Here is a 19,755-nt window from a genome sequence, read left to right on the forward strand (position 1 = left end):
CTGCAGGCGAACGAATGTCGCGATGGAGGATCGAAGAAAGCACACAGGAAGCGGACGCTGGTCGTGCAGCAGTCCGGAGTGTCTGTCCTGTTGGAAGACTGAGGCAACCGCCGCGACGCACCGAACCCAAAAATCACTCAGCCGGCCGGCAGACCCCGAGCACCTGTGCCACCTCGTGCCACCCGCTACGCTCGCACGCCTCTCTGCCCGGTCCCGCTTCCACCATGACTTGACATACTCAATTGCGGTGATAGGATCCACTGGAACTGAAATCGAATAATGGGTATTGGCGCGACGCAATCCGTTATCCGAACGGTATGCGGAAGGTCCAACTGATGAACCTGGTGGCGGGATGGGACTCAGCGATCAACTTGCAGGACTATCGAGAGGAATAGCTGTAGATAACGAACCTCAAAAGCGGTGAGAAGGCCTTTGCTTTACGGTATGCCACTTTTTTTCCAATCGCTTACCATTTCCACCCACGAACGCACGGCATTCTTTCCTTGGATGTCCAAGATGGTCGCTGGTCCGGGTCACGTGCATGCAGCACTCCTCGCCTGAAGATGTAGACATCCCACCTATCGCTGCAAAGATACCATTATTCCCTCGGGCAGAAAAGACTTCGAGAGTGAAGAGCATTCTTCACGATACTCCCACGACGTAGAAGCATCTTGGAAAGACAGCGAACATGCTCACCACGAGGCATCCTAGTCTGCGAAGGACGGTTGAATTATTGTCGCCCTCACGCATGTACGTCAATGTTGGTAGGCATGGCCCTAGATGCTCCCTGCTACTGTGATATCTTCCAATGATAAAGAGTAACTCGCAAAGCACTCGCCATAGGCTCGCAAATCACGTTTCCTGCGCATATATGCGCATCTTCGCCACTACGGGACATTGTCGGAATCGTTTCATCTCTCGCGTGGCATTCTTGCCATCGGGGGCTAGTGGTAGCTTCTTCCCGAGTGTATGCGTCGCTCGATGCTCAGAGGAGGAGAGGGGACTGGGAGGAGAGGAGATGGATGTTAGAGGTTAGGAGCGAGTTCGTTCGTGTCTCTTCACAAACTCAATGTATTATACTCCCCAGTGAAGCCCGTGATTCGTGGCTTGTTCATTTAATTAATGAGCACTGTACTGCAGTCCGTACTGTGTTATTCTGAATGCGGTTGCTCAAAATCGAATCTGAGATCTCGATCGTAGTGTGCACCATGACGTCACATTATGGTCATCGCCACATTCGCTACTTAACACGTGTGTTCTGTTAAATGTTCACCGGCACCGCTCACTTCTGTCGGCCGCTCAATTGACGACTGCGAACAGTGCACAGTGCCGAACATCGCAAGTACAAACAGATGTAGTATATCAGTACATGTGTAGAGGACATGTGTCGCGTTGTAACCCAAATTAACGCCAGCTCCAGTAACCAACTTCGATTATATCTTGGACTTCAGGCGTGCTGACACCATGCTCTCGTCTAAAGAAGAAAAAAATATGTCAGGGACACGAAACTTGCTGGTGATGGGGCACGGTGACGCTCACAGTTGCCAAAGTACAAGCTGTCACTGGGCACGGATACAATGTGCTGGTGAATAGACCCGGCGTCGACCATCTCCGGGACGACCTCCTTGATCGTGCGAGCACCCAGCAGCCGCATGTTCATCTCGAACTCGTCCTTCACAGCGTTGGTCAACACACCGGACAGACGGCAAACTATGCAGGACGTACGTGAAGGATCTGCAGAGCGTGCTCGACACCGTCTTGGCCATACGAAGAGAACGCATACAAGAACGGCCGGCCAATGCCCACTGCCAACCACAACCCATCAGCCCACACTTCGACGCACTACGCGAAAGTGCACGCACCCGCTGTGGCACCAAGCGCAATAGCTTTGAGCACATCCGATGCGCGGCGCACACCGCCGTCGACGAACAGCTGGAACTTCTCGTTCGGGAACGTCAGCCCGCGGCGGGCCTTGAGTTCCCGAACGACCTCGACCAGCGTCTCCACGCCAGATCGCGAGAACTCGAGCTGCCGCCCACCGTGGTTCGAGAGCACAACGCCCGCGAGGCCCGCATCGTAAGCCAATAATGCGTCCTCCCAGCATTGCACGCCCTTCAGGATGATGGGCACTAAGAATGTCTGTAAGTGATACGGTTGCTGTGCAGGAGAATGAGGGCATACTCTTGGTAATCGACTGGAACCACGGAATGTCCTTCCAGTCGAGACTTGTGTCAATGAAGGACTGGAATGAACGCCACGTTGAGGTCATGTACTGGCATAACCAATGCACAAAAACATACACTGATAGCCCTCGCGGCACCCTGTGACCGATCAACCTTGTCTGATACCTTGTTGTCTGTAACCTCTGATGGGTCCTCCGCCTCGAACTTCATGCGCATGTCCTGTCAATCCACGTGAGCCATCCCGAACGCACCCCAGAACTTTCAGGCCAACCTTTTCACGGCGTCCAAGCTGGGGCGCATCCACAGTGATGAACAAGCCCTTGATCCCGCGCCTCTCCGCGTGCTGCACGAACTTTTTCGTAATCTCCCTGTCCGAGTTGACGTACAGCTGCAAAAACTGCACTTGACCGGGCGCCGCGTTGTCGACGATCTCGTCGAACGAGCACGATGCCAGAGTCGGAATCTATTGAAGGAGGATCGGCGTGTCAGCGTGCGCTCGAAGGAAGATAATGTCGGCGCCGCTTACCATTTGGATGACGTTGTGTTTCGCCGCAGCTCTTGTCAGGTTGAGCTCGCCGTCCGGGTGTCCGAGCTTTCCGAGTGCTGTCGCAGTCTAGCAGAAACCTCAGTTTTAATATTCAGAGTACGTGTGCTGCACGACTCACGATGTATATTGGCATCTTGGTAGCATGTCCAAGGATCTTCGTCGACCAGTCCACGTTCGTTACACTACGAAGAATGCGCGGTCGGAACCATATCCTACCCACTCAAGCATCAGTAACCCGCGCATATACCCCGCCCCATAGCAAGCATCGTACCTGTGGTACGCAGCGTGGTTCTCACGAGTAGTGATTTCGTCGTCGGCGGCCGAGCTGTAATACGCCCACGCCTTCTCTGTCATCACCTGCCGCGCAATTGCCTGCGTTGGAGTGGGTGGTGAGTAATAGCCACTGCACAGCTGAATCATCGTCGCACCTCGAAGTCGTGCAGGTTGAGTATCTCGGTGAGCGGGGGCCGCTGCTGCATCCGTTCTTGCCGCCCCTTCTCCTCATCCGTGACCAAGACCTCAACCTTGAGCACGGTATCAGGGTCGACAGGTCCTAGGCTGGAGAGGCGTTAACGGAAGCCGCATGGAGCAATGGCTAACTTACTGCTTCTCAGGCGGCAGGTTGTCATGGATGGCATTTGGCGGGTGAATAGGGTCGTACTCGGCACTTGACCATACATAAGCGTGGCATGGTGCTTGACGGATGCCTGCGACTCACGTAGCGTCCTTGCCCGCGTACTTCAGAATGATCTTGCTTCCTCCTGTCATTGAGCATTAGCCGCGGTTGCTTTCCCCGACGTCCGTTGGAGTTTACCTGGGTGCTCTACAGAGGAAATTGAGATCAACAAGGGAGCTCAGGAAGCAGGAAGTACTGACCTGGCAGGAACTCTGTAACGTCGTACACCTTGCCTACACAAACAGAAGTGTTAGTCTCGTGCTCAGTAGTTCGCTTGACGTTCGGGGCATGGTTGGACGGCACTGCCAATCTTTCGTGCAGACAACAGACCACGACTGCTATTGCATTTACATACCCCGCGATGCCCCGCATCTCAACACAACAGTTCCGAATCAAAACTCACCATGCACGATGATCCAGCAACTCTCCGCCGTGCTATGCGCTGCGACCTCCTTTCCCGACAGGCTCTTGCTCATCTTGCGCTAACCAGTCGAATCTAGTACAAATGGGAGGTGGTCGTAGCACCGACAGGGATGACACGGAAGTCCGAGAATGTGACGAGGATAATATGGTGAGTGACGGACGTCCAACCCCATCCTACCCCGCACTTCTGCTCACGCCTGACCGGCGGCCCGTGACTCCGCAGGATGCCCATGCATGGACGGACTCCCGAGTCCGGATCCCCGAAAACGACCCGCGTGTTCAGTTGTGGCTATCGGCTTGCCGCCGGTGAAGACGCTCCCGACGACGGAGAGGGTGAAAGCCAGGTTGGGTGCGCCAGGGGTAAGTATCAGTGAGCTGCAAATGGGCGAGTTGAGATTGGTAGTTCGGATGCAAGCCGAGTCCCGATCGAGAGGGGAGGTGGCTGTCGATTGCGTTCCGTTTTCAGTGATCTCGGCGACTCGCGGTGGCGGAGGTGGCGGTGGTCAGTGAGAAAGGACTTACAAGTCGTACAGTAATCCCTGGTATTATGATCATAGTCAACGCGAGCTAGGAACGTTTCCGCACCCTGTGATAAGACTACCTACTGCTAGTCACCGAAGTATTTTGTTCCCACCGTGCAGGATCACTTGAGAAACGACATGCATATGCGCATAAATCTACAATGGGATAGTGACGTCTATGTGTGTGGCAGCAAAATGTACAACATGTAGAGATAATATGCGGGAGTGTATACGGTACAAGATGTAGGCCTGCCAGGCCGTCCAAGCCCCCGATCCTTCTGATGCAAAGAAAGCGACGTAAAGTTATACCTGTGCGAAGGCTATTCCACCCGCCTGGGCATCGAGCTCGATCACCTCGTCGAGGCCGACGACCTTGAAGAACTCCTTCGGGTCCATGCCCCGCGCAGACGAGAAGTCGGTGCCCGTCTTCTTGAGCAGGTGCATCGCCTCCCGTACGGCGTGCACCATGGCGACGCAGGAGACGAGGGAGAAGACTGTTCGCGAGATCGTCAGCTATATGCGTGGATCGCCGTGGAGGGAAGACTCACTGATGATCTTCGCACCCAGCGCCTCAGCCTCCTGGCAGGTGAAGGACGGCGTGAGACCACCGGAAATGACGTTGACGAGGACAGGCTTGGGCGCGAGAGCCTTGATCGTCGACGTGAGGAGGTCTGCCGTCTTCACGCCCTCGATGAAGCACACGTCGGCACCCGCGTCAGCCGCGAGCTTCAGACGCGTGACCGCCTCCTCCATGCCGAGCACCTGCGCAGAATCCGTGCGACCGATGATGACGAAGTCGGAGCCGCCGGGAATGGAGTCGCGGGCGATGACCGCGGCGCGGATGCGCTGGAGGAACTCCTCCCGGGAGACGACCTGCTTGCCCATGAGGTGGCCGCAGCGCTTGGTCTGGACCTGATCCTCGATGTGGAGGCCGGCAACTCCCGCCTTTGCGTACTTCGTCAGTGTGCGTGCGACCATGGCCGGGCCACCGAACCTGAGTAAAATGTCAGACGTGTTTCGAGATGACATGGCGACGATGACGCTTACCCGGTGTCCGCATCAGCAATGACCGGCATGGAGGGGTTGATGCCGCAGACCATTTCTGCGCTCTATAAACAGTGTGAGAATGAGTTCGAATGAGGTCGTGTGCAGGATTTACCTGGACGAAATCGTTCAGCGTGGCGATGGCAACGTCGGGCATGCCCAGCCTCGATGCTGTCGTGGCAGCACCGCTGTCAATAACAGATGAGCATTGATCTTTCAAACGCATGATGAATTAGACCGACCTCTGGTACAAGCATTCAAAGCCAGCCTCGATAGCGCAGCGAGCGCTGATACCATCGCAGATACCAGGTGCAACCTGTAATCGCTCGTGAGATAATGTGACTGCTAGCTGTCTAGAACATACTTACCACGATACCCGGGCGGGCAAGCATCTGGCGGAGACGAGTAGCGGGGTTGGAAGAAAGAGGACCCTCCAAGTAGTTCTTCGGGTCGAGGCGGGGTTGTAGTAGACGCCATGGCGGGGCGCATCGCCGCTGATGGGGGACGCGGGCTCAGACGAGGGAGGGTGTCCGCAGAGGGGACGGGTTGCGTCTGGATGGCGAACTGAGTCTGCTCAGACTCCCGGGTGAACTCGAATCCAGGCATGTTACAAAGAAGAGAGGGTTATAAGGATAATCGGAGGGGATGTTGCAGGAGGGACTGTGTGAGTGCCCTGGTGTTGTAGAACGCTGTGGGTTGGGATGCAGCTTGGCAAACCAGCTCGCTTTTATCCTCTCAGGAAAGCACCCGCCGAGCGGTCTGACATGTCTGCATTCCACCCCACCGACCAAAAACGTATCACGAAGCGCGGATACCGTCACTAACAGCGCAGACAATCCGCGCCGAGACCAGAAGCCAACGCCACGAAGAAGACCGCCGGAGGTAATACGGTGTCCGATTTCCTGAGCGCCATGCAGAACGGTTGCACGGAGCGCGGGGAGTTAGAGTGGGGATAGACTGAACGGGAAGCTGAGATCGCTCGGACAGAGCAGCTGCACAGCTCGTGCTTCCGGTCTGTCACGGTCGTCCGAGGAGGCGTGTCGCTTAAGCGTGTTTTCATGCATCCCGGATTCCCTGTTCGATGCTTGAGCATTCTTGGCGGTGGCGAAGATTTGGAGTACGTACAGGTCGAGGATCTACACTCCTCGGTGCTGCCATCCTTCGCGGCTTTCGCACTTGGCAGCCAAGCACAGCTCGTCCAAAAAGGACAAAGGTCGTCTCTGATATCATAGCCCTATGTTTGGCCTATGTGTTCCTCTCTGGCGTGTGACTGCAAGCCTCTTTCTGTTCGCCTTCCGTGCTGTCAATTCAGATGCTCGCAACATCACAAGTCCATATTGCCAAGACATACCTCTCATTCAGGCTAAACGCACATTGCCTTCAAGCAAGCTTCAACTTCAATTTTTGACAACGCAGCAGCACGATGCAAGATTCTCAGAAGTGAAGTACCACTGGCACTCCGCCGAGTCGGAGCGAGTCCGATTGCCGCAGCCACCGGTGGCGCGCCGCGGAGTGGCTGCAAGTGGCAACCGTGTGGCTGGAAAGTGACCGTGATGCGGCATGCGTGTTGTCTGCGTCGAATTCCGAGTCTGTCTGTCTGGCCTCTCTAGCCGCAATGATAAGGCATATCTTGCGACAAACATCTAGAGCGGCGTGATTTCACTAGCAGTGCACTAAGACGTTTTCCTATCACGATCCATCGTCGTACGTCTCAGCAATCGTCCAATATGCCTGACTGTATTTGCACAAGCAGAAAACCTCCGCCGCCGTCTGTCGCACCGATAGTACGGACAATCTCCACAACAGCCTCGAACGCAATACATTCCATCAAGACGATATGTTGCGGTGCGTCTTGCCATTCTCATCCCGCCAGTCAAGCTGAGACGGGCACACGAGCTTTACGGCGTTAAAGAGGAGATTGCGTGACTTGGTGTATGTTTCAATCGCGCTCTGTCATTCCATTCCCACTCGTCTGACAAAGAGTCCACTTCCAGAAGACAGGAAGACTGAATGTGCAAGATGCCAGTGTGGGCGCCGCATGAGCTCGGGGAAGAACGGGTGCCAGACCTCGTTCTTGTACCTGAATGTAGTGAACAATCATTTGGGGCCAATCCACCACGTTTAGCCAAGGCCGCGAATTGGCAAGCGTCGCAAAGATCAAGGCATCTTGGTTGCATTTGGCAAGGCGCTCAGTCGCCGAGGAATATCGGACTCGTATAGTTGCGATCCGTTGAAGCAGAAGTTCCTCAACCGTGCCTTTCATGATTCTTGGCTTCGAGTCAATTTCTTCATTCAGCAACGAAGAATGGCTTTTAGGACAAGACAGGCGCGGACATCAAACCGAATAAGGAACGTCGAAACCCCAGCTTGCCTCGCGCAAGGCCAGACTCTATGCCATTGCGCAACTTCCTGACTACCATCCAGCACACTGCACACGGGCCGCAAGTGGTCCTACGTACATCGCACTGTGTTGTACGTCCGAGTTGCGTTGCTCGGCTGTCCACATAGAATTACGGTAAGCTTAGAGCCAGATATATTCTCAAGAAGCGTGTCATGACACTGGCACCTCCCCTGACATGTCTTCCAAGGTATGCCGATGGCATTCGCCTGCCTCTAGCCGGGTCCGCGGCACAACGGCTAGACCGACGGTCCGCCTCCAACGGAGACAAGCTGTGGCCTTGCCGCCGCCGGGGAGGCATAGGCTGTCCGATGTGGCCACCTTCGAACCTCGTCGACTTCACAAACGCCCTCCCGATCTATCACCGACCCCATGGGCTCAGTACCCTCTCCGCCTCCTCCCACCTGGCTACGTCCACAACCCCGCCTGCAGTTCTCCACTCTATTAGGTGCTGGGTGCACCTGTGGGCCTTAACCGACGCGGACTCCGCACATCCCGCTATGCCCGCGTTGAAAAGAGACGGCCGCCTTGGAGGCGGCGTACCCACATAGCGCACCGTCCTGTGGTTGCTTATCGCACGCGCGGCTAACCATGTCTGATATTCGTGTCCTTACTGGTCCTGAAGTCGCCGAACATGCCAGCAGGGAGAGCTGCTGGATCATTGTGCATGGTAAGCAGTATTTCCTCCTATCGGCCGTTCGTGTGACTCAAGTTCCCTGCAGGGAAGGTGTACGATGTCACGGAGTTCCTACCTGGTATGAGCGACGATCTCCGAATACTATACCAGAGCGAGATACTGACAGATGTTCATCAGAACATCCTGGTGGTCAAGCAATCATCTTGAAGTACGCCGGGAAAGATGCGACGTGAGCTCATCTAGTCGTACAGCTATTGGCACCGTTTACTGAATTGGATGGCTGCCATTGTAGTGAGGCCTACGAACCAATCCATCCACCGGATGCAATTACCACCAACCTGTCGGTGGACAAACAGTAAGTCGCGCGCTCAACGCGGCAACACCACTCGCGACCATCTTCCCCTAGCTTGGGTGCCATCGACGCTAGTACTGTCGCAAAAGTCGTCAAGGAAATCACCGACGAAGAGAAGCAGCGTCAGAAGTACGTGGAAGCGAGACCTCCTCTCGACACCATCATCAACTTGCATGACTTCGAGGTCCGTCTCATCTATCAGATGCCCTTGGAATGGCTACTGACGTACCGCTGCGACAGACGGTAGCAAGGAAGGTCGTCTCAGACAAGGCATGGGTGCGTCTCAACCTTGACAGCGATGTGGCGGCGGCACCACCGACGCTGATCATGTGTAGGCCTACTATTCCTCCGCATCCGACGATGAAATCACCTTGCGCGAGAACCGCATGGCATACCAACGGTGAGTTGCGTCATAATTGGGGCGAGGGTCAGGCCGCTCACAGTAACTGGCAGGGTGTGGTTTAGACCTCGCATCCTCCGTGACGTCACCAGTGTCGACTGGTCGACGACGATCCTTGGTCAGAAGTCGTCACTTCCCGTGTACATCGTGAGTACCGACAATGTTGCTTGCGTTGTGGAACCCATCCTAATCCACTATCCTGTACAGTCGGCAACCGCACTAGGCAAGCTCGGACATCCCGAGGGCGAACTCTGTCTTACACGGGCGGCCCAAAATCATGGTGTCATCCAAATGGTAGTATCCGCACTGAATGGACTGATGAAAACTGAATAACGCGATTCTATCTCTCAGGTCGCTACACTAGCATCGTGCTCGTTTGATGAAATAGTGGACGCCACCAAGCCAGATCAGACGCTATTCCTTCAGCTGTAAGTCGCTTGCTGGCTGAACCACATTTCCAAACCTCCGACGCGTTGGTGCAGGTACGTGAATAGAGACCGGGAGATTACGAGGAAGTACGTCCAGCACGCGGAGGCGCGCGGCGTCAAGGGGCTCTTCATCACCGTCGACGCCCCGCAGCTCGGCCGGCGGGAGAAGGACATGCGCATGAAGTTCGTCGGCGACGACGGTGTCGCGAAGGTGCAAGACGGACAGTCTGACATCAAGAAAGACGAGGGCGTTGCCCGCGCTATCAGCGTGAGTCTTCCCGCTCCCGAATAAGCATGGCGCTAATCCGGGCGTCCTGCAGTCTTTCATCGATCCGAGCCTCTCGTGGAAGGACATCCCATGGTTCAGGAGCATCACGAAGAGCAAGTGTCTTTCTCTGGTGGGCGTTCTAGGGTGCTAGCTGACGTTGGCTTGGCAGTGCCCATTATCCTCAAGGGTATAGCGACCGCCGAAGACGCTATCTTGGCATACGAGGCTGGCGTCCAGGGCATCGTCCTCTCAAACCACGGCGGCCGTCAGCTCGACACGGCGCGCTCCGGTCTTGAGGTCCTCGTTGAAGTCGTGCCTGCTCTGCGGGCGCGCGGATACTTCCCGAATCCTAACTTCGAGATCTTCGTCGACGGCGGTGTGCGCCGCGCAAGCGACGTGCTCAAGGCCCTCGCGCTTGGGGCGAAGGCTGTCGGTGTCGGCCGGCCATTTCTCTACGCGTTCTGCAGCTATGGCCAGGACGGCGTTGAGAAGGCCATCCAGATCTTCCGGGTATGTGACCTCTTTGTATGACCGTGTAATGTCAAATTGACTGGGCACCAGGACGAGTTCGAGATGAACATGCGTCTGCTGGGTGCGCGCACTATCGACGAGCTGGTTCCCGAGATGGTCGACGCCAGTGCGCTGTCCTCGCATGTCGTCCTGACGCCGCAAGACACCCTCTTCCACAACACCTGTGAGCACTTCGTCCACGTCCGAGAGCTAGACCTGGACTAACACGATTGCAGATCAACCTCTTGTAGGCGCGACGTTCCAGGACAGCAAGCTGTAGACTCCACGTGCGCTATTCCCTCAAGTCCAAGTATCATACCACTTCTGTCGCAGTCGCAGTCCGCTTGTACTTTAGGTGTAACATACCTGGACTGTGTGACTACCCTGACGAACGGGACCTTCAAGCTGCACTGAAGATCGTCGCATCGTTTCTCGGACATGAAATTCGTAAGCATATTCCACGATTTACAATACCAAGGCCACTGCGCCGGCGCCGGCAGTCCAACATATCCCCAGAGAAACCGAAGCAACGATGCTAGCGCTCTGTGGCAAGCGCGCCCAGGCGTAGCAGAGTCCCCCTGCTAGCGCAAGCATGAATCCTATGATGGAGAACCACATGCACAGAGTATGGCAGTGTTGTATGAGATGCGTCGGCGGGCCACTGGCGGAGCGGAAAGGCCCGCACTGCTCCAAGTGTGGACTGGTCGTCCAGAGACCTCCGCGTAGCATGTTGGACGAGCGCCCGGACTCTAAGGAGGGTCTTGCTTCTGCTTGCCACTCTTCCTCAGTGGCTTCCTTGACGCGGTATCCTATGAGCAAGAACGAGGCAAGAAAGGCGAGGATAGCTATTTTCATAACACCAGCGTGAGCTGAGATGTGCCCATGGTCGCACGAACGACTTACCTGCGCTCAAATGGACAGTGAATGCACCGGCCAGTACGGTGCACGCAGCGATTTGAAGACGAGTTGTCGGCTGATCCCGAGCTGGTGTAACGGAACCTAGCAGTTGTGCCTCTAGACTCGCAAAGAAGGTTGTCTAGAAAGACCGAATTTCTGAACGGCCAACCTACTTAGTATCAACGAGCCCACGCACAATCACACTGATGAGCTGTAGCCGTGCCTCCCAAGATTGGACAATATCGTTTTCAGCTGCTTTGCGTTGTTTCTCATTCAGCTGACACTGGTCCTCACGGTCTTGCGTCACTGCAGCATCATGTCTCAGTGGAAAAGGAAACACGACTAGTGGAAACGGAGAGAACATTGCATACTTTGTCTCTTAGGCTTGGATTCCTTCTCTGGAGCGTAGCCACCGTCGCGCACCATTGGAGCGGTCCTGTTCACTAAAGTTTTATTAGGTGAGCGTCGCCCGACTCCATCGCGGAGCTGCCTCCGATCCCGACTCGGAGGAACGCTTGCACAGCATTGCGCCGTCGCAGGAAACTGTGGTACTCACCATCTCCTTGGTGTGGCCCGGGCATACTGGATCGTAGCGGTAGTAGCCTCGGTACGAACCTAGGACTGCAGAGGCCTCTATGCTGCAACGTTGCGTCCGACTCACTGCCAGTGGTCGCAGCGCGGGGCGCAGAGCGACCCCGACTCAGGCTTTATGAGCGCAGGTTGACGTTCAAGTTGGTGCCGGTGGCTGACAGCTCCTTCGAGTCCATGACGGCTCTCCACCGCTTCGGAGCCTCCACCGACGTCTAGCGGTCTTGCGGTCGTGTGGTCAACGACCACTGTTCAGATCAGCAGCTATAGCATGGAACAGAAGCACTAATATGGGCACCGGGATCATTCTTGCATGCTCCGGAGCGAAGCGGACGCCACTTCATCACGCCGCCTCGGCGGAATGCAGCGCCTTCGACCCGAGGATGGACAGAAACGTCGAATTATGGCGGCGCGCCGCTCACGAGCCACTGGACGGCGGCAACATATATCAGGTTTCCCTAAATGGACGCGTCAGATGATGATGCAGGCCACAGCACACCCGGATCCGTGCATCAGGCTTGTGTGCCGCTATTGTCAGTGCCACTGATGCATGAGGTACTGACCAGGGTTCAGCGGAAAACCAGCCTCGAACGCAGGTCCGGACTCGGAGAGCTGTACACTTAGCATGTCAAATGTTGTGTTACTGATCATGACAAGCATCATTGCGAATTTGCGGTTCGTTTCATACTAGTCAATATCAACGTGACATTTACCAATGCGTTGAGGAACGGAACGTACTATGATACGGTGGCAGTTGAAGTTGCTATTGGCCTCTGTCATAGTCTAGCATAGGAGCGACGGCCGCACTGGTAAACAATTAAGGAGACGTCCATATACGCCCACATCCACGTATAATCACGTGTCTCCATTATTGGTACATACTGTACAGTGTACATGTATCGTTTCTCTACTACTTGGTACTACTTGGTCATTTGGCGACTCGAATCAAGAAACGTGCCGTATGTGAATAATCCAAGTACATGGAGCAAGAAACAGCGGCCGGTAGACCTGCGATCCACACAAGGTAAGAACCATGCAACGGCCGTCAATCAAGGAAGGTATCAACCCTACAGTAAGTACTAGGCATCAGTGGATCTGAGTCAGAGACTCCTGCAGGACTCGTGGAGTATTATCACCGATGACTATGGTATTGGGAGTGATAGAATAATATGATAGCAGATGCGTAATCCACTGAAATGAAGGAAGCACAAGAGATGGGTGTTATAGATACATGAAGCTGGTCGTAAGCACGCGTTAACGTATGCAAGTGGTCAATGATGTTGGGAAGATCTGTGAGTGCCGTTCGTCGCATGTCATGAGAAGCGTCTCTGTGGGGTACGTAGCCTTCACCATGTGTCAGAGCGCAATGAAAACCGCCCCTAGAGCCGCTAGCCAGGACACCGCCATACACACACTGGCGAAGATGCTCGCGCTCCGAGACAGACGTGCCCACGTGTAGCACAGTGCCCCCGCCAATGCAAGCGCAAAGCCCACGAGAGCCAGCCACATGCACAACGTATGCAGGTGCTCCAGCAGGCGCGTCGGCGGCCCTCCGCGACGGAACGGACCCATCTCCTCCAGATGTGGATTCGCCGTCCAGATGCCAGTCTTGAGCGCCGATTTGGACGATGTAGGCGTGATGCCGGTCTCGATCTTGATCTCTTCCTTGGCTGCCTCTTTGAGGCGGTAGCGCACTAGGAAGAAAGCTGCGAGGAACGATATGATCGCTATAGAGGTCCGCCTATGAGCGCCTGAATATGCGACGGCTGGACGGATCCATACCTGCACACAAATGGATCACAAGAGCGCCAGCTAAAATCGCATTTGCGGTGGACCGAACTCGCGATTCGGGTGTATTATCCTCAGCCGGCGTAGTGATGACCAGTAACTGCGTCTCTGTCGCGGCAAAGAAGGTAGTCTAGCATGTCGTCAGCACGCGTGCCAAGGTCAAGGTTAAGCACCGTACGATGACACTGATCAGCTGCAGCCGATCCATCCACGACTTCATAAGTTCCTTCATGGCGTTCTTCCGGTTTTCCTCATCTGTCTCATCCTGGTCGGTTTGAGTCCCTGTGTACAGGAGCGTCGGTGAATGACAGGAAGACAGCGTTTCGAAGGAACGAAGGGCCTCACAGTTCCGCACAGGCTGCATGCCTGTTTGCATATGGACACCGTCCTGCCCCGGAGCACCATTCTGTGCGGGACTGTAGTCTGATGAGTGGCGAATATCTGTGGTGCTCTTCGAGGTCGTAAGAGTACGGAGAACGGCAGGGTCGATCAGCAGGAAAGGAGAACTGGCAGAGTTCAGTGGACGAGGCTCCTCTGTCATCCGCCTCGACTCCCTCAAGAATGACTTTCCTAGAGTGGCGTTGTCAGCATCTTGAGTTTCTACAGTTCTGAGCAACATAGATATCACTCACCATGAAGATCGCGGGCCATGATTAGTGTCGTAAGTAGATGGGCACACGTCCGCTGTGGTCAGTGGCGGCCAAGGTATATATGTTTGACGTGGGACACAGCCGCTAGACGCATCAGCGCTACTCCGGTCGATTGTCAGATCCGCGAAGGTCGGCTGCTCGAGCTCCGCCAAGATGGAGAAGAAAGAGTTCTTGTGTACAAGAATTGGCAGCTGTAACACCTTCGCACCGCCGCCTCGTCGCAAGCCTCGCTATGCTACAGACACATCCTCAGTCGCAGCAGATAGGCCACCCTGTGTCTGTCTTCACTGCAATCGTCAGACAAGAGTCACAACGAGCCGAAAGGCGGCGAAATGTCCTATCAACCGAGCAAGTCGACGCGAGCGCCTGAGCGAAGTGACCGGAGCCAAGCAAGAGAAGCTGATGCTTCGCTCCGCAGGCAGAGCGCTCGGCGCGCCCGAACATCCCAAATCGGGACACCTCCCCCGCTCTCCTAGGACCGCTGGTCCCTCGTGCGGTTCAAACACGCACTGTAACTGTGTAACATCATGGCTACTCGGCAGGAAGAAATGTACAGAGTCACATCTGTGAAAGCCAAGGGTATCGCAGAGCCTTCTATGGGGCAGTGCGAGACAATATGGTGGAGCATCGAATGGAAGGAACGGTGAGGGACCTCGTGTATCTATACCAAGCAGTGTCGACCTTTTGTCCACAGAGCTTCTCGGTCCAAGGGCACTCGAACTCTGCGGACTGCGTGTGGAAGACAGTTATTAGTGGTTGAGCGGAATCGCCGCAGCACCCATATACACCCATATGATCACGTGCGAGGCATGGCGGAAGCAGAGACCATAGCAATGCTTGGATGAAAGGACTACACATTATATAACGCCGAAGATACCTGGTGAGCATAAATCATATTCGCTACATATCCAAGGCCAAAGTGTCCGCATGAGACGAAGGATCCTGCGTTGAGGCACGTCGAGCACTCAGCATGAGCACAAGAGCCACCAATCGACTGAGCAGCGCACCACAGCAAAGGCGACCTGCGCCATAATACCACGCCCGCGCCCACACGCCAACCTCATATAGTCGGTTGCGACCAAATACCGCTACTCGCGATCACCCAGGCCTCATGCCTGAACGCTGCAGCCGCCTCCGGGTCGCTCTCCCGATCCGGCCTCATCTCCCGCCGCTCAAGGTCCATGGCGATATCACTGAAGCCGATGGCGCACGTGCGGTGGCCGTCCGGGAAGGCATGGAACGCCTCGCGGTGCGTGAAGATGATCTCGAGGTAGTCGCCGCCCGTGGTTGCGTACTGCCCCTCCTGCAGCTGGCCTCGGAGCCACTGCAGCAGCGCGCAGCCGCAGGGCGGCGGCTCGTCGGCGGTCTTTGTGCAGTTTGAGGATGCCGACGGGTTTCTCGGCTGCGCACGTTGCTTGTGAGCGAGTTGTAGGAGGCGCAGGAGCAGGACGCACCTGGTAAGTCGAGTCTTCTGTGTCGGATGTGTCGGACATGGTCGCGTCTTGACGATCGGCCGTTAGTGACGTCGGTTGGTGCTCTTCGCTTGCCTTTCTCCAAACAACAAGCTGTCGGCACTCGTATACGTTTCGCACAAACAGATGAGGCTCACAATGCTCGCGCCGCCCCACCCACTACCATCGAGCGTCAGGTTGCTCAAGAGTTGCGTCAAGTGCATATCGATGTCCATGTTCTGCAAGACCCGTCAATCCAGGCGAACATAGACAGTCATGTAGTGGCTCACCAGTGTGAATGCGGTCGTAAAGTCTGAAGATGGCTGACGTCGGTGGACGAGTTTGGGACGAGTTATGTGAGTTCACAGAGAATGCAGGATGAGAGCAGTGGACAAAGAGGTCCTGAAGTAGCCCTAGCCGACGCTACACGCCCCCTGCTCCCATTTGCCTCGTTGCACAGTGCAGACCGCATCAGGCGAGTCATGCACAATGTTATCGGATGGCACGCTCGGGACTGTTCCGCGTATCAACACCCCGTCTGGATCTGTAAAGTCGGCAGCCCACAGTAGTCTCACATCGGCCTCCAGACCAACCGTTCCAGCTACACTGCAGCAATAGGTAAGCCCAGAGGTTACGACAAGAACGATCCTGAATAAAGCGTTAGTCGGCAAGACCTGTGTAGAGGGGCGCAATGTGCGGGGAGACGATCGCAAGCTCAGGCAGCCGTGCAACAGCACCTTCCCTCAAGGCAAACACGAGGCAAGGACGCCCTGATCTCAGATCCAAATCCGGAACTTGCCGTCGGCGTCAAGATCTGCCACTCAAGTTCGTACACCCTCGTACCGTCCAGTATGCATGGTCCATGGAAGTGCGATGCCTAGGCCAGTAAAATATTGTAAATTCGGTTATTGCGGTTTGTCTTGATTCAGGATCCCTTCACCGTATACTAAGCATGTGAATTGCAGCAAGGGGCTCTCACGAATGGACTAATATCACGCCAACTTATACTGTATTGCAGTTTGAACTACCTGCCCATACTAACTGTCTATCAATTGCGATACAAGGAAGCTTAGTTGGTAGTAGGAGTGAAAACCTTGCTGAAGTATTCCTTCATTCCCACCCCAAGGACCATTCCTCCAATTACTCCGTCAGGTCTGACAATGACACCTAGAGGTCGTCCGTCCGTCACACCGTATGCCGAGTAAGCATGTCCCTCGCTGTCTTGCAAGACTAAATCCGCGCCACCCGTAACAGACGCAGCCGACGCGTCTTTAGGATGGATGACCAAGACATGGACCTGCTCGCGGGGGTACGACCTCAAGGCCTCGAGCACAGCCTCCGTTGCGGGCTCATCACTGCAGAAAAGCAGGATGGTGTGATGCGTTGGGCCGAAGATATCAAACAGGGACGTCGAGCGAGTGTCGGAATCGCCGGCCTTGAGGTGAACCAACGCAGGGGCGTCAGGGGCCCTGTCACCCGCGTGAAGACCGTCGCCGCCGAGGGCTCCATACGCGTCGACGGTCTCCTTCTTCGCCTCCTCCGTGTCCACGGCGTGGATCTCATCGACGAGGACGGAGCTCCAGCGATAGTTGATCCCGAGTTGCTTGAGCTGGTCCTGCCGACCACGCCAGGCAGCGTCCTCCTCGCCCGCACCACGAGGCTTGTCGCGCGGGCCGTTCATGACGATTTTGTACATGGCCTTCGTCTCGTCGATCATACGCTTGATGACGGGCAGGCGCTCTTCGGAGTAGGTCGATAGGAGTGTTGTTGGCGCGTAGCCCTTCTCGACCAAGGACAGCTTCCATCCGAGGTTGAACTACGACATGAAAGGGTTAGCGGCGCGGTACGTGGAGGCAAAGTTCGCTGCTTACGGCATCCTGGACACTCGTATTCAGTCCCTGTTCAGTTCCAGGACAGGGTCAGTATCACGGAAGGTGCTAGGTGATTTGTTACTCGCCTGTCCGCCTTGCGGAGTGTGTACGTGAGCCGCGTCTTGGGAGGATGTCAGTACAGACGAGACAGCAGGCATTCACAGATAGACTTACCTCCAGCCAAAAATGCGCGGCCCTCCCCTAACTTATTCACCATGCGCACGTTCGGCCTGGAATGCAATCAATACCTGTACCTCGGCGTAGACTACTAGCACGCACCTATACTCGGTCATGTACACGAGATCACCGAAGACCAGGTCCGTGCGCTGGATGCTCTTTTTGATCACTTTCAGGAGCGCTTCATAGCCCGAAAGGGCTTCTTCGTAGTTCAAGTTCCCCGTAACTATGAACCAGAAGAGCCCCTTGGTCTCCGTGGGGCGGGTAGCCACGCTGAATCGCATGTCAGAATGGCACTCATATCATAGGCCCTGTATGGATGACTAACGTGACAGCGGACGTGTTCGACCAATCGTTCCACCGGTGCCAGTGCTAAGAGCCAGATCAGCGTCCTGCATTAGAACCCAATCGATCGCCTACCTCTGTGTCTAAGCCCTCCAAGTAGAGCTCTCCGAGAATTAGGCGGTCAGGAAGGGCCTGACCTTCGAAAGCCAGGCCAAGTTGCTTCCTCACGACACCTGTATCAAAGAAAGCGCGACTTAGAGATGTGCAGAGGTTAAGTTACAACCGGCTGTACTTACTGCGTCCTCCGTCCGCTCCGACCAGCCAGCGATAGGTCTCCGTGCTGGCCACTTCCTTGTCACCTTCGTGCCTGACTATGACGGCCTTGACATGACCCTCGAACTGTTCGAAGCTGCGCAGCTCCGTAGCAAGCTCGACGACGACGCCGTATTTGGCGAGGTGGGAGCGCAGAATTGCCTCGGTGTGACACTGGCCAATCACATAAGAGTTGTTCTGTGTGCAACAAATAAGCGCGATTCACTCTCGCATCTGGGGGTACATACATGAGGTATAGAGGGCGTGTTCTCCGCTGGAGCGATGATATAGAACGTGCTCAGCGTCTCGACACCTCCGGGCAGCTTGTACTGACGGAACGGGGGCAGTGGGCGGCCCTTGGCATAGACATCGTCGAGAATGCCTAGGAAGTGGAACACTTCCAGGGTGCGTGGGTGGATGCCGGCACCACGCTGCTCTAAGTGAAAGTCGCCTCGCTTCTCGATGATACGGACGGGTACGCCGTTCCGGGCAAGGGTCAGAGCAAGCGTTAACCCTGCAGGTCCCGCGCCGACCTGTATGATGGCAATCAGCAATGGGCAAGATGATGAAGGCCAAAAAGTAATACACACAACCAAAATACCAGGCGCAGCGGTTTGAGTAGACATTCGATAATGGTCACGAACGATATTGGACAGAACAGAGAAGTTGGGGCAAGGCGACAATCCTCAGCCTATTTGAGCAACCAGTCACTTCTTCGCTTACGCGTATCACCGGCAAGTCAGCTCGAGTCAGCTCTACTTTGGGCACACAAGAGCATCATGCCAGGGATACGTGGTCTTCGGCCTGCCGTAATATTGATGAACGACGGATGCTATGACACTCCACGCTCACATCGCTGGTCGAGGTCACCGAAGCAACGATGCAGCCTGCCAAAGAAGACACGCAACGCCTCGGCTTCAAAGAGTTGAATCGGCATGTCGCCTAGATGTTCCTGAAGCTCAAACATCGACTAGTCACGTTGAAGCCGTGTTTGGTAGGTATACATTCGGAGGTAATTCCGGCGACTGGCAATATGAAAAAGGCGTCGCCCTCTCGCCGCGTCGTGAGAGGCTATGGGCTTAACTCAAGCTTGAGTAGCATTTGGACTCGACTCACCGAATAGGTCGAATATCACATCCTTCTCGGCCAGCATTCCCGTTGACATTGCGCGGTCGAATCGGCCTTGTCGTGACAGCCGTGGTCAACCTAGTACGGCCGTCGCTGAGGACGCCGTGGTGCAGCAAAATGCCGCCAGTATGCCGCACTTGTTGTCAGAAAGGATATCCTGGAGGCACGAAGGCTGAAGGAATTGTCTACGTACTAGTATGTCGTTTGCTCTACAATCTCAA

The 19,755-nt window shown here is 55.3% G+C and overlaps 9 protein-coding genes across 9 annotated transcripts; 2 read left to right on the forward strand and 7 right to left on the reverse strand.

Moving 5' to 3' along the window:
• Positions 1-1,392: 1,392 nt before the first annotated feature.
• On the reverse strand, positions 1,393-3,919 carry B0H18DRAFT_1053485 (FMN-dependent dehydrogenase-domain-containing protein). The gene is made up of 18 exons (XM_048031010.1): positions 3,810-3,919; positions 3,607-3,639; positions 3,545-3,553; positions 3,449-3,491; positions 3,335-3,397; positions 3,159-3,288; positions 3,002-3,102; positions 2,849-2,942; positions 2,710-2,796; positions 2,455-2,646; positions 2,422-2,424; positions 2,301-2,399; positions 2,261-2,263; positions 2,182-2,239; positions 1,863-2,129; positions 1,726-1,805; positions 1,540-1,672; positions 1,393-1,474 (listed from the first exon to the last, which is right to left on the reverse strand). The coding sequence occupies exons 1-18, from the start codon at positions 3,880-3,882 to the stop codon at positions 1,434-1,436; spliced, it is 1,509 nt and encodes a 502-aa protein (XP_047885484.1). The 5' UTR covers positions 3,883-3,919; the 3' UTR covers positions 1,393-1,433.
• Positions 3,920-4,653: 734 nt separating this feature from the next.
• B0H18DRAFT_1088403 (Phosphoenolpyruvate/pyruvate domain-containing protein) lies at positions 4,654-6,307 on the reverse strand (the record flags this gene model as incomplete). Its single annotated transcript, XM_048032236.1, has 7 exons — positions 4,654-4,844; positions 4,899-5,344; positions 5,398-5,459; positions 5,510-5,582; positions 5,637-5,710; positions 5,763-5,905; positions 6,220-6,307. 7 exons carry the CDS (start codon positions 6,305-6,307, stop codon positions 4,654-4,656), a joined length of 1,077 nt encoding a protein of 358 aa, XP_047885485.1.
• A 1,672-nt stretch (positions 6,308-7,979) lies between these two features.
• Positions 7,980-10,667, forward strand: B0H18DRAFT_1157069 (glyoxylate dehydrogenase; the record flags this gene model as incomplete). Its single annotated transcript, XM_048035782.1, has 15 exons — positions 7,980-8,462; positions 8,515-8,547; positions 8,607-8,658; positions 8,722-8,784; positions 8,836-8,965; positions 9,022-9,057; positions 9,117-9,181; positions 9,235-9,328; positions 9,389-9,475; positions 9,533-9,609; positions 9,664-9,877; positions 9,930-9,996; positions 10,047-10,387; positions 10,439-10,571; positions 10,624-10,667. Exons 1-15 carry the CDS (start codon positions 8,384-8,386, stop codon positions 10,665-10,667), a joined length of 1,515 nt encoding a protein of 504 aa, XP_047885486.1. The 5' UTR covers positions 7,980-8,383.
• Positions 10,668-10,794: 127 nt separating this feature from the next.
• B0H18DRAFT_1053505 (uncharacterized protein) lies at positions 10,795-11,711 on the reverse strand (the record flags this gene model as incomplete). The annotated part of the gene is made up of 4 exons (XM_048031011.1): positions 10,795-11,232; positions 11,291-11,423; positions 11,481-11,590; positions 11,656-11,711. Coding segments are annotated over 4 exons (679 nt in total), but the record flags the coding sequence as incomplete, so codon positions are not given.
• Positions 11,712-13,228: 1,517 nt separating this feature from the next.
• On the reverse strand, positions 13,229-14,279 carry B0H18DRAFT_889860 (uncharacterized protein; the record flags this gene model as incomplete). The annotated part of the gene is made up of 4 exons (XM_048041286.1): positions 13,229-13,566; positions 13,655-13,790; positions 13,839-13,942; positions 14,063-14,279. The coding sequence occupies 4 exons, from the start codon at positions 14,277-14,279 to the stop codon at positions 13,229-13,231; spliced, it is 795 nt and encodes a 264-aa protein (XP_047885488.1).
• A 92-nt stretch (positions 14,280-14,371) lies between these two features.
• Positions 14,372-15,092, forward strand: B0H18DRAFT_248854 (uncharacterized protein). Its single transcript, XM_048037281.1, has one exon. It carries the CDS (start codon positions 14,464-14,466, stop codon positions 14,878-14,880), a length of 417 nt encoding a protein of 138 aa, XP_047885489.1. The 5' UTR covers positions 14,372-14,463; the 3' UTR covers positions 14,881-15,092.
• On the reverse strand, positions 14,820-15,284 carry B0H18DRAFT_248867 (uncharacterized protein). Its single transcript, XM_048037282.1, has one exon. It carries the CDS (start codon positions 15,196-15,198, stop codon positions 14,905-14,907), a length of 294 nt encoding a protein of 97 aa, XP_047885490.1. The 5' UTR covers positions 15,199-15,284; the 3' UTR covers positions 14,820-14,904.
• An 86-nt stretch (positions 15,285-15,370) lies between these two features.
• B0H18DRAFT_889847 (uncharacterized protein) lies at positions 15,371-15,997 on the reverse strand (the record flags this gene model as incomplete). Its single annotated transcript, XM_048041284.1, has 3 exons — positions 15,371-15,724; positions 15,802-15,884; positions 15,943-15,997. The coding sequence occupies 3 exons, from the start codon at positions 15,995-15,997 to the stop codon at positions 15,371-15,373; spliced, it is 492 nt and encodes a 163-aa protein (XP_047885491.1).
• Positions 15,998-16,830: 833 nt separating this feature from the next.
• B0H18DRAFT_889872 (monooxygenase) lies at positions 16,831-19,032 on the reverse strand (the record flags this gene model as incomplete). The annotated part of the gene is made up of 8 exons (XM_048041288.1): positions 16,831-17,577; positions 17,633-17,645; positions 17,782-17,862; positions 17,912-18,082; positions 18,150-18,181; positions 18,230-18,327; positions 18,391-18,604; positions 18,655-19,032. 8 exons carry the CDS (start codon positions 19,030-19,032, stop codon positions 16,831-16,833), a joined length of 1,734 nt encoding a protein of 577 aa, XP_047885492.1.
• Between the last annotated feature and the right edge of the window lie 723 nt (positions 19,033-19,755).

The sequence above is a fragment of the Fomitopsis serialis genome, assembly GCF_022376445.1.
Source record: "Fomitopsis serialis strain Sig1Antser10 chromosome Unknown B0H18scaffold_233, whole genome shotgun sequence".
NCBI classification, from domain to species: Eukaryota; Fungi; Basidiomycota; class Agaricomycetes; order Polyporales; family Fomitopsidaceae; genus Fomitopsis; species Fomitopsis serialis.